An 11,857-nucleotide genomic window follows, 5' to 3' on the forward strand; every position below is an offset into this window, starting at 1 on the left:
GGAAGACCTCTCTCTCTGTAATTCTTTCTTTAAAATAAATCTTTTTTAAAAAAAGAAACACAAAAGAAAAAATATCAGGGGGAAAAAACACAGTGCTAAGTCTAAAAACTACAAGTATAAGGGAAAAACTATTGAGAAACCCAAATAGTTGACCTTAAGGAATTCTGGAAAACAATATACAAGCACACATTCCTTTAGTCACAAGGGCAATGACACCATCACAAACCAGGTTGCCTCTGGAAAATTCCAGCAAGAGTGAAAAAGGCACATGACGTCAGGATCCACAAGCTCACCAGGATCACACTTGAGAACTGGGACTCTAATCCTTTTCCCATCGCGTAAGACCAGGTCTCCCTGACGGGCCAGGAGGGAAGCAGCAAAGTCACCGGAGCGGGGGCCACAGAGGGAATTCTGCTTTTCTTTAGCAAAGGTTACTGGAGGACGCGCGGCCTCCCAGATCGAGTTTCCGGGAAAGCTCCGCCACACGCCGCTAGAGGGCGGCGGTACAGAACCGCACGTCGCCTCTGGCGCCGGCCGGGTTCACTCGGGCGTCCGGGACAGAGGGCGGTGTCCGGAAAAGGGGGCGGTGCGCCGCAGGGCAGCGGCCTCATTGGATGAGGCGCCTCCGTCTCACGCGCGGGGTGGGGCTTCTTCGCGCTAAAAGGCCGGCTGGGCCGCCGCTTGCTGCGCAGCTGTTAGTTGCAACTCTACGGAACCGTTTCCTTCTTACGCCGAGGTTCGCCGGGTCATGGTGCCAGCCTGACTGAGAAGAGGACGCTCCCGGGAGACGAATGAGGAACCACCTCCTCCTACTGTTCAAGTACAGGGGCCTGGTCCGCAAAGGGAAGAAAAGCAAAAGACGAAAATGGCTAAATTCGTGATCCGCCCGGCCACCGCCGCCGACTGCAGTGACATCCTGCGGTTAATCAAGGTAGCATTAGGCCCGAGCTTCTCCCGGGACGGAGGGTGGGGCGGCTCCGTTTCCGGGGGAGTCCGCTTCGGTCCGGGCTGGTTCCCCATTCTCCGCCCGCCTCCCCCGACCCTAGCCGCGCCACCTGCCCCATTCCCCTCCCGCTGAGCTGGCCGGGCCAAGGCCTCAATTTTCTTTTCTGCTTCTCTCTTTCTCCTGTGTGCGTCGCCCCCAGGAACTGGCTAAATATGAATACATGGAAGAGCAAGTAATATTAACTGAAAAAGGTAACGCAAGAGTGGCAGAGTGGGGGACAAGCGTTCGCTGGCTGTCGCCTTTACTGAGGCCAACACTGTCCTTGCTGCCCCTTCTTGCAGATCTGCTAGAGGATGGTTTCGGAGAGCACCCCTTCTACCATTGCCTGGTTGCAGAAGTGCCCAAGGAGCACTGCACACCGGAAGGTAACCCCCTGGCCCCCTCCAGAAGCCGGAGAGGCCGGCTGTTGTGTGAAACGTAGGTGGGCTGTGTAGAACCACTGACTACACAGGCCGAAGCTCCCTGATGAGAAGTTGGCTGGAAGTAACAGCCAGCCAGTGCTCAAATTACTGATGGGAAATTAATAGATGAGCCGCACTTAATAATAAATAGGGCGGGATATTGAGTATCGGAATGCTGTGGCGACCCGGAAAATTTTGAGCTTGTTGAGTAAGTACTGGAATGCTGTGGAGACCCGGAAGAGTTAGGAATAAATGATGTCATTTGTTGTAATTCAGTTTCATGAAATGGTTCTTGTTTGACCCTAACGTAACCTTTTTTCGTAATTGTGTTAAATCACATTTTTTTCTTTAATTTGTCCCAATCTTCAGGTTACAGTCTCTAGCTTCGCCATGTACATGGCCCTTCCGTGTACATGGATGGGCGGGGAGGTAACTAAAAGATCCTTTACACAATAAAGTAGATGATCATGATAAATGAGGTAAGGTCCTATTATCACACACTTAAAACACGGTAGATCAGAAACACCATTATACTCGCTTCCTGTCTTGTTTGCAAAGGAATACAAAATGGCTAGAAAGTTTAATTTGAAACCTTTGCCTCCATTTGGACTTGTGGACGCCCTTCTGAGGGAGTCACATGCCTTTTTTGTTTTGCTGGTCCCTGTTGACTGGTCAGAAGACAGCTAAAAGGGGAAGTTGTTTGGGGGGGTGCTTTCGTAAGCTTTTTCTGACGTCCGTTCCCCAAGCTAGAAGAAATGAGCTGAAAACGTACTGGATGACGTGCTGCATTGTAGAGATTTATGGATTTTACCAAATACCTTTTTTTGGGTGTTGCTGCTTCTGGCTTAAAAACTGGGGAAAGCAAATTGAAAATGTGTAAATGGGAAGGCAAGTTCTGAAATTAAACAGCATACTTTGGCCTGATGTTCTGACCTTAAGGAAGCAAGAGTTGGTAAACTACAAATATTTACTATTCTGAACTGCCGTGTCAACCCAACTTATTCCCGAGTCAGCGTATCAGTCTATCAGTAGGATGTGAATAATGTGTGTGTGTAGTGTAAGCCCACAGCAGTTCTGCTCTGGCAAGTACTTAAAGCATCTCGCGTCCTGAGTGTGAGACCCGGCAGACTGCTGAGTGGCCAGTCCACAGTTGTAGCCTGGCTTCAGCTCGCTCTAATGTGTGCTTTTGGCAAATACGTGTTCTGAGAACAGTGAGATCATCCAACAGTGGCCTGGACTGCCCTAGCATAAAAGTCAGGAGGTAGTCCAGTTCAGTGGCTGCTTATTTCTGTAATTCATGCATGTTTACTTCGTAAAACCTGTAAAAGGCTTCTGATTCTGCATCTACGACTTTGATGGATCGGTTTTCTTCTCTACATCTCATGTGATAACTCTTATTACAGGACACAGCATTGTTGGTTTTGCCATGTACTATTTTACCTATGACCCATGGATTGGCAAGTTATTATATCTTGAAGACTTCTTCGTGATGAGTGATTATAGAGGTATGGGATAGAGAAGGGTCTAAAAAGAAACCAGGCTGTTCGCGCTTACAATGGCCTTTTAAATCGTTTTTCTCTTTCTTTTAGGCTTTGGCATAGGATCAGAAATTCTGAAGAATCTAAGCCAGGTATGTCCTAGTTTAGGGTTTCAGAATTTGTAATGGTTACCAGATTATTTTAACAACTGAAGCAAAACTGAGTCTTGGCAAACAGGTGAAATGTCGCTGAGTCTGTGTTCCACTCTCCCTAATAACAGGTTGCCATGAAGTGCCGCTGTAGCAGCATGCACTTCTTGGTGGCAGAATGGAACGAACCATCTATCAACTTCTACAAAAGAAGAGGTGCTTCCGATCTGTCCAGCGAAGAGGGGTGGAGACTCTTCAAGATTGACAAGGAGTACTTGATAAAAATGGCAGCAGAGGAGTGAGGAGTGCTGGTAGACGACGACAGCTTCCATTCTATTTTAGAATAAATTCTCAACTTATCTCGCCTTCTGTCCTATTTGTAGTGAAATAATAGAATGAGCACTCATTCCACAGCTTTATTACCAGTGGCGTTGTTGCATGTTTGAAATGCAGTCTGTTTAAAATGGCAATCTCATATGTAATTTGGAGTCAAATTTCTCCTTGAACATCTTTTGATAAACAACAAGGTGGTGTGACCGTAATATATATGAAAAACTTCATTCTCGTGAGTCATTTAAATGTGTACAATGTACACACTGGTACTTAGAGTTTCTGTTTTGATTCTTTTTTAATAAACTACTCTTTGATTTAATTGGTTTAAGCATTCTGTGATCCTTTTTTTATCATTTTTCTTGCTGTTGAGTCTAAAATAAAAATAGTAGGCAAACATTAAAAACACAGTTTTTTAACCCATTTTACAGTTTTGATTGTCATGTGCAGTGTTACCAAAGTCTAGAAAGCAGCTTGCATTCCAAGGTTTTATACACAGCAACTGTAAAACATGACTTTACATTGGTGACACTGTTCAGTGCACCTAATGATTTTCAAGAGCTGGAAAACCAGATTAGAAACAGGCCCGGGGGTGGAGGTTTGGTACAGCATTTAAGCTGCTGCTTGAGATGTCTGCATCCCATAACACATGTGCTTGGGTTGGAGTCCTGGTTCTACTCTCCATTCCAGCTTCCTGCTAATGGACCCCTGGGAGGCAACAGGTGCTGGCTCAAATGGCTGGATCTCTGCCACCCACATGAGAGACCTGAATTCAGTTCCTGGATTTGGCCTGGCCCAGATCTGGCTCTTGGAGGCATTTGGGAATTAAACCAGCAGATGGGAGATCTGTCTGACTTTAAAATAATGTTTTTATAAAAAAAAAAAAAACTACAATGAATAAACGTATTAATAAGTAAAATTAAAACGTGCATGGTGGGGAGTGCAGGTGGGGATTAAGAAACACTGAAAATAGAAGTGTCTCCAACAATTCCATACCACACAAGATACTTTTAGAAGCTAAAGCAGGAAATGTGGCTCACTTTCCTAATAAGGCAGGAGCAAAAGTCTGTACCTTTTAACAGAAATTGGCACATTACAAAACTGCAAATAAAGTTTGGTGCTCGGACAAATCAGAAATCGGTTAGCATCCTGTTTGGAGAGTCAGTTTGTGGTACTATGTTAACACAATGAGCTTCTATAAAACAATGAGAACCCTTCAGACTGCTGGGGGATGAGGAGAAAGCAAACAAACGCTTCCACAAGGACTGAAATTAAACAGCAGTGGCGAGGGGAAGGGACAGTTTCCCCCTAAGATACTTGAACTTTCTTTACTCGTTACATCTACCTATGTTCCTAAACCCTTAATTTCCATGATAATGAAAATGGTAGTTGCTAAGAACTACCGTACATTAATGTCCAAGATGAACATTTTCTAGAAGAAATCACCAGATAACCTAACAAGCATTACCTCTTTCTGTGTTCTCCAGGAAATAAATACTGGGCTCCCCAAAAGGGATTTTGCCCTGAGTGGTTTTGGATCAGTGTGTTACGGCTTCCCAGATTAGAAGGCAGCTGTTATATAAAAGTGTGCTCCTGTATCATATTTAATGCAGGAGAGCTTTGGGATTTATTGCACAGCTCAGAGGGCAGGCAATGAAAATAGGCTTCTAGCGTCGATTCTCAACCAGGATCCTGCTAGGATTGTAAGTAACTAGATGAGAGAAACACTGGCAGAAGTAAAAGGGTAACAACACAAAGAGCCTTGTGGGCATGTAAGATATTTTGAAAAATGTGTTTTTGGAAAGTAGGCCTCTTACAGAAAAACAACTGCGTGCTGACTGTGCTTAAATATATGAATAAATTAAACAGACCAGGCAACTTACAATATAACTCTTTGTTTTCTCATTCTTCTAAAGCTTAGCCTTAAAGGTCCAGTGTTGTCAACAGGAAAGCTTTCATGAAGTTTTTGTATCCGTCCCTTAAGTGTAAAATTTGGAAGCTGAAACTCCACAGCCATTAGCCCACTGGATGTTCAAGCCAAGTGCAGACACCCTTTAAAAACTGAGCTGTAAAACAAATGTAAACAGTTCGAAGTCACCAGGCCAGTAACAGAACACATTACAGGGAAATTATCAGAAAGGAAACAACCAACAATGATAAACCAAGAAAAGAAAACAAACAAAGTCTGTGTATACAACACCCCTATAATGATAACGATTTTGCTAAAATATGGTGGCTGACATAATCATTTGGGAGGAATAGTATTTCAGGCCAAAAGACTAGGCAATTATTACATCAGGATATTTGGGGGTTTACTCTATGTTTTTCTTAAGTAATTGATTTTTGCTGAGTTTATGATGTCCCTAAAAGACTTATAAAATAAAAGTGTCTGAGCCAGCGCCGAGGCTCACTAGGCTAATCCTCTGCCTTGCGGCACCGGCACACCGGGTTCTAGTCCCGGTCGGGGCGCCGGATTCTGTCCCGGTTGCTCCTCTTCCAGGCCAGCTCTCTGCTGTGGCCAGGGAGTGCAGTGGAGGATGGCCCAAGTGCTTGAGCCCTGCATCCCATGGGAGACCAGGAAAAGCACCTGGCTCCTGGCTTCGGATCAGCGTGGTGCGCTGGCCGCAGCATGCCAGCCGCAGCGGCCATTGGAGGGTGAACCAACGGCAAAAGGAAGACCTTTCTCTCTGTCTCTCTCTCTCTCGCTGTCCACTCTGCCTGTCAAAAAAATAAATAAATAAAAATAAAAAATTAAAAAAAAATAAAAGTGTCTGATATTACTGAAGCAGAAAGTAGTTGGGTTTGTCTATGCCTAGGCTTAAGACATCCTGCTACCGGTTTGATTACAGGGTTGCTAATAGAGCCATGGTCTGCCCTTGCTCAAACTAGAGCCCAAGACCATCAACTGCTTAGACTCCATGGGGTACTCTTTTTAGAGAAAGAGTGTCTTTCATAGAAATACAGAAGCAAACAATTCAGAAGAAACGTTGGAAATCAAGGAAATACACCTCCACCAACCTCATCCCATGCAAGATACTCTTTGAAGATAGCCTTAGATCCTCTCTACCCCTTCCCATGAGCCTCCTTTCCACTAGGTACCCAGCTGGGCCTCGAACAGAAGACACTTGCCACTGCTCCTGAGCCAAATGACTGCTCGGAGCCACTGATGCAACTGGCCGTGCCCTGGCAAAGCAGCCGCCAGCTCCCACTGGCAGGGACACAGCTCCCTCCTGGCATGGTCTCCCTCTCGGAGCGCACCGATGGCTGTGTCCGCCACCAGAATTCAGTTTGCTTCAATGGCGCCTTCTTTATTGTCTTGCTTCTTCATCATCTCTTCCTGTGGGGTGTCACCTCAGGGTGACCTTGTGCTTGTTCTCATCCCTTTACTTGGTGCTTCCAGTCTGGGCCTTGCAGCCAGTCACCTGTTACCCACAGCCGAAATCCTTACTGACCCCTCCCCTGTCATTACCTTTGTAGTCCCACCTGTCAAAGGCCAGCATGCCATCCTCATGATATTCTCCCAGTGCCCGATTTGCCCCCATCAGCTCTTTTTTTCTTGTGGCTCACATCTGCCCAGCAAATGTTTTATTAGCTTCCAGATGGTTATCAACATAATAGCTGATGATAACAGGAACCAAGTATTAAGTTCAACGCTTTGTATACCTTATTATCTCATCTAATTTTCACAACTACCCTGTGAGGTAGGTACTATTAATAGTTTCTTTGTATAATGGGAGACTAAATCTCAGAGAAGTTAAGTTATCCAAGGCCACACAGCTAGGCCTGAGAATAAAGGTCCCAATCAATGTCTCAAACCCCTGGGGGTTCCTGCCATATTTGCAGAGGACCTCAGGATCTCCATAAGAATGATGGAATTTTCGTATTTCTTTTGGATTATGCACAAAAGAATGCTCAAGAGGTGGGCTCTTGAGGCTAGGGTTAAGGTGCTGCTTGGGAGGCCCACATTCTGAGTCCTGGCTCCTCCACTTCCCATCCAGCTCCCTGCTAATGCATACCCTGGGAGGCCCCAGATGATGACCCAAGTACTTTGGCCCCTGCCACTCACATGGGAAACCTGGATGGAATTCCTGGCTCCTTGCTTTAGGCTTGCCCAGCCCTGGCTGTTGCAGCCATTTGGGGGATGAGCCATCTCTCATCTATCACTCTGCTTTGCAAATAAAATGAAAATAAATAAATAATTTATAAAAAGGAATAATCAATATAAGCATGTTCTGGCTCATCAAAACCTTTGGTTGTCAGTACTGGCTATATACTAGAATGGCCTAGAAAACTTTTTGAAAATACTAACGCTCCACATGGAGAGGCTCCTATTTTGCTTATATTTCAAAGAACCTTCCAAAGCAGAGCCAAGGCTGAGACCCACTGATGTGGATAATCAGGTTGTAACTGAATTCTGGCCCCAACTGAAATACAATCATTTCAGTTTGTGTTTGTATGAACCTTGATACTCCATAATTAGCAGTGAGCTCTTGCCAAGCCAAATGAAGTCATGGCACACTGTATAAAAGTGAATTTCTAGAGAGTTCTTAGAGCAAAATGATGGGGAAATTGTGTCATCCTACTCCACACAATACTAAAGCCAAAGAACACCCACACCAGCAGTCAGTACCATGTTCTTCTGCAAGCAGTAACTTCACTTAAAAAAAATTATCTGAAAGGCAGAGTGGCACTTGATTCACTCCCAAAATGGCCATACATCCAGGTTTGGGCAGGGCTAAAGCCAGGAGATATGAACTCAGTCTAGGTTTTCCACATGCGTAACAGGTACCCAAGAATTTGGGCCATCATTTGCTGTTTTTCAAGCTCATTAGCATGAAGTTAGATGGAAGTGGAGGAACTGGGACTTGAACCAGTGCTCTAATATGACATGAGGCACCCCAGGCAGTGGCTTAACCTGCTGTGCCACAACACCTGCCCTAGTAGCTTCATTTTGGCAGAACATCTTCCCTCACAGTATATCAGCATGTTTTAGTGTGCTAGGTTTGTTTGTATTTCATTTACAAATGTGTGCTGATTTTACAGTTGTATGAGAGGAATAAGTATATAATGTTCACATCTAGTTGTATGTTTACAGATATATAATAGAAATAATTTCAAGGCCGGCGCCGCGGCTCACTAGGCTAATCCTCCACCTTGCAGCACCGGCATTCCGGGTTCTAGTCCCGGTCGGGGCGCCGGATTCTGTCCCGGTTGCCCCTCTTCCAGGCCAGCTCTCTGCTGTGGCCAGGGAGTGCAGTGGAGGATGGCCCAAGTGCGTGGGCCCTGCACCCCATGGGAGACCAGGATAAGCACCTGGCTCCTGCCATCAGATCAGCGCGGTGTGCCGGCCACGGCGGCCATTGGAGGGTGAACCAACGGCAAAGGAAGACCTTTCTCTCTGTCTCTCTCTCTCTCACTGTCCACTCTGCCTGTCAAAAAATTTTTTTTTAAATTTAAAAAAAAAGAAATAATTTCAATCACCACTGGATGTCTTTGAAAATTATTTTCTTTAAAAAAATGTCTAGGGGCCAGCGCTGTGGTGTAGCAGGTAAAGCCACCACCTGCAGTGCCAGCATCCCAAATAGGCGCCAGTTCGAGTCCCAGCTGCTCCACTTCCAATCCAGCTCTCTGCTATGGCCTGGGAAAGCAGTAGAAGATGTCCCAGGTCCTTGGGCCCCCGTGCCCATGTGGGAGACCCAGAGGAAGCTCCTGGCTCCTGGCTTTGGATTGGCACAGCTCCGGCCATAGAGGCCATTTGGCGAGTGAAACACTGGATGGAAGACCTCTCTCTCTCTCTCTCTCTCTCTCTCTCTCTCTCTCTGCATCTCTGTAACTCTGCCTTTCAAATAAATAATAAATAAATCTTTAAAAACAAAAAGAGGCCGGCACCGCGGCTTACTAGGCTAATCCTCCGCCTCGCGGCGCCGGCACACCGGGTTCTAGTCCCGGTCGGGGCGCCGGATTCTGTCCCGGTTGCCCCTCTTCCAGGCCAGCTCTCTGCTGTGGCCAGGGAGTGCAGTGGAGGATGGCCCAAGTGCTTGGGCCCTGCACCCCATGGGAGACCAGGAGAAGCACCTGGCTCCTGCCATCGGATCAGCGCGGTGCGCTGGCCGTGGCGGCCATTGGAGGGTGAACCAACGGCAAAGGAAGACCTTTCTCTCTGTCTCTCTCTCTCACTGTCCACTCTGCCTGTCAAAATAATAAAAAAAAATTAAAAAATTTAAAAAAAGAGTCTGTGGGGGCAGGCAGTTAGCCGAGCTGTAAAGATGCCAGTTAAGACACCAGTCTTCACATCAGAGTACCCGGGTTCAGTTCTGGCTCTGACTCCTGACTCCAGCTTCCTGCTAACGCAGAATCTGGGAGGCAGCAGAGATGACGCAAGTACTTGGGTTCCTAGCATCCACCTGGGAGACCTGAATTGGGTTCCCCTCTCCAAAATTCAGCTCCCTGGCCACTGGGGCATTTAGGGAGTAAAACAGTGGATGGAAGCTCTCTCTGCCTCTCAGGTAAATACATATTTTTAAGTTAAAAAGGTAAAAATAAAAGAGGTCCGTTTATGTTATTCAACAGATTATGTAATACCACATGCTTTTTTTTGGTTAGAAAAAATGCCAAAGGTGTCAGACATAAGACTTGATCAGATTTAGGTTTGATTTGGGTGGGGGTGGAAGAATATTTCCTAGGTGGTGTTGCCATCAAGAGGCAAATAATGTGTACCATCTCTTTCTGTGCCGGCAGAAGCCATGGATGTCATTACCAAGGTCCAGTGATTCACTAGGAGTTGCAGAATGGCAATACTCTTATTTCCATCTTCTTCCTTCATGAGCTACAATACTTCTATAAAGAGAACTGTCTCCCATTTTGTATTTTGTTACCCTGAGCTATCATATACTCAGAAGATGCAGGATAAATGTTCAGCTATGCCCTTTTACTCATGAGCTTCCAAAAGAATGAATTGGTTTCTCAACATCTTCCAATTGGGTTTATGAACTCATGGACTTTTAACATTTCCCATGTCTTAATTAGCTATCATTATTTCTCTTATTTTTAAAATATTTTTTGTCATTTTTTATTTGAAAGAGACAGAGATCTTCCATCCACTGGCCCCCAAAAGCTCACAACAGTTAGGGCTGGGCCAGACCAAAGCCAGGAGCCAGGAACTCCATTCCAATCTGCTATGTGGGTGGTAGGCACCCAAGTACTTGTTGCCTCCCAGGATGCAAATTAGCAGGAAGCTGGACCAGAAGCAGAGGAGCTGGGACTCACCCCGGGCACTCTGATAGCGACTTCACGGCTGCATCAAACACCTGCCTTTATTTCTCTTATTGAAGATCGGATTTCTCTAAATGTCCAGTGAGAGATTCTTCAAGTAGGCTCCAGAGTCTTTGGATCTAACACCAGAATTCTTTGTTAGCCTCCTTCCCTTAAGTTGTCCCAGGTTCATCTTGTACATTTCCTCCCCCAGGCTGACATCAATGGTTTAGGAAATTCTGAGCTTCAGAGGTTCCCAGGGGAAACAACATTTATTGGAAGCAGGTGGTGTTCACAGCTCTCAACTTTGATGACATGGGCACAGCAGGCAGATCCTTTCACACAGAGGCCGAGAGCAGTGGCCTTCACTTCCGGTTCCTCTGAGGGAGGGGTCCACCAGCTGTGGGCCAGCGTGGTCTTCCACCTCCTTGCTTATATGACTTGCTTTCTTCTCGTGAATCAGTAACAACAACAAAAATGGCTTACAAACAGCTGAATCCACAACAACAAGGTTCATTGTCAACAAAGAGACGTGATCCAGAAGCAGCTGGGGGCTGGTGAACACTTGACAAGGAAACTGAGCTTGATCTTGGTTCACCTCCATTCATGCCACTTCTCTAAGCGACCTATCTACACTACCTGATCCCAGGCTGACTTATTTGCTATGCTTCTGGCCTAACAACATGAACAAAAACGTTTACCTCCCCGTAGCGGTACACATCCTGAGGGCAGCGGCCATTTCTCATAATCTTTGTGTCCTCGGGGCTTCAATCCTTGCATGGCACAGTGGACATTTCAGAAAGATTCATTAAATAAATGGAATAAAGCAACTTCAGTTTTAGGGGCAAACTGCAAGATATAAAGCAACTCTAATGCCATCCTTATAACAGACACCCATTTTGAAAATCACAATTTAATTTAAGAAAAAAAGCTAAAAATTACAGGGCACTTTCTACATCCTAGGTATTACACATGGATTATGGTACCTAATGCTTAAAACAAAGTCATCCTTTTGTGTATGAGGAAGGCAGGGTGTAGAGAGAGAAGCCATTTATTTTACATCATCCAACAAGAAAGCAATGGGGCACAGTTTTGAACTAGGCTCCACTTGCACCTTACAAACCACAACTCACTGTCTAGGTTAACCCGGCATGTCAGCCTTAGTCATTACATACTGCTGGTTCTTTAGGGCTAGGACGGTTTCTTTGAAACCTGGAAAAGGTCTTGCCTGTGCTTGGTTTA

The 11,857-nt window shown here is 45.6% G+C and overlaps 1 protein-coding gene across 1 annotated transcript; it reads left to right on the plus strand.

Annotated features, from left to right (window-relative positions):
* The first annotated feature begins 227 nt into the window (after nucleotides 1-227).
* On the plus strand, nucleotides 228-3,686 carry SAT1 (spermidine/spermine N1-acetyltransferase 1). The gene is made up of 6 exons (XM_002719977.5): nucleotides 228-931; nucleotides 1,146-1,197; nucleotides 1,288-1,371; nucleotides 2,811-2,912; nucleotides 2,997-3,037; nucleotides 3,166-3,686. The coding sequence occupies exons 1-6, from the start codon at nucleotides 866-868 to the stop codon at nucleotides 3,334-3,336; spliced, it is 516 nt and encodes a 171-aa protein (XP_002720023.1). The 5' UTR covers nucleotides 228-865; the 3' UTR covers nucleotides 3,337-3,686.
* Nucleotides 3,687-11,857: the final 8,171 nt, after the last annotated feature.

Source organism: Oryctolagus cuniculus, chromosome X (assembly GCF_964237555.1).
Source record: "Oryctolagus cuniculus chromosome X, mOryCun1.1, whole genome shotgun sequence".
NCBI classification, from domain to species: Eukaryota; Metazoa; Chordata; class Mammalia; order Lagomorpha; family Leporidae; genus Oryctolagus; species Oryctolagus cuniculus.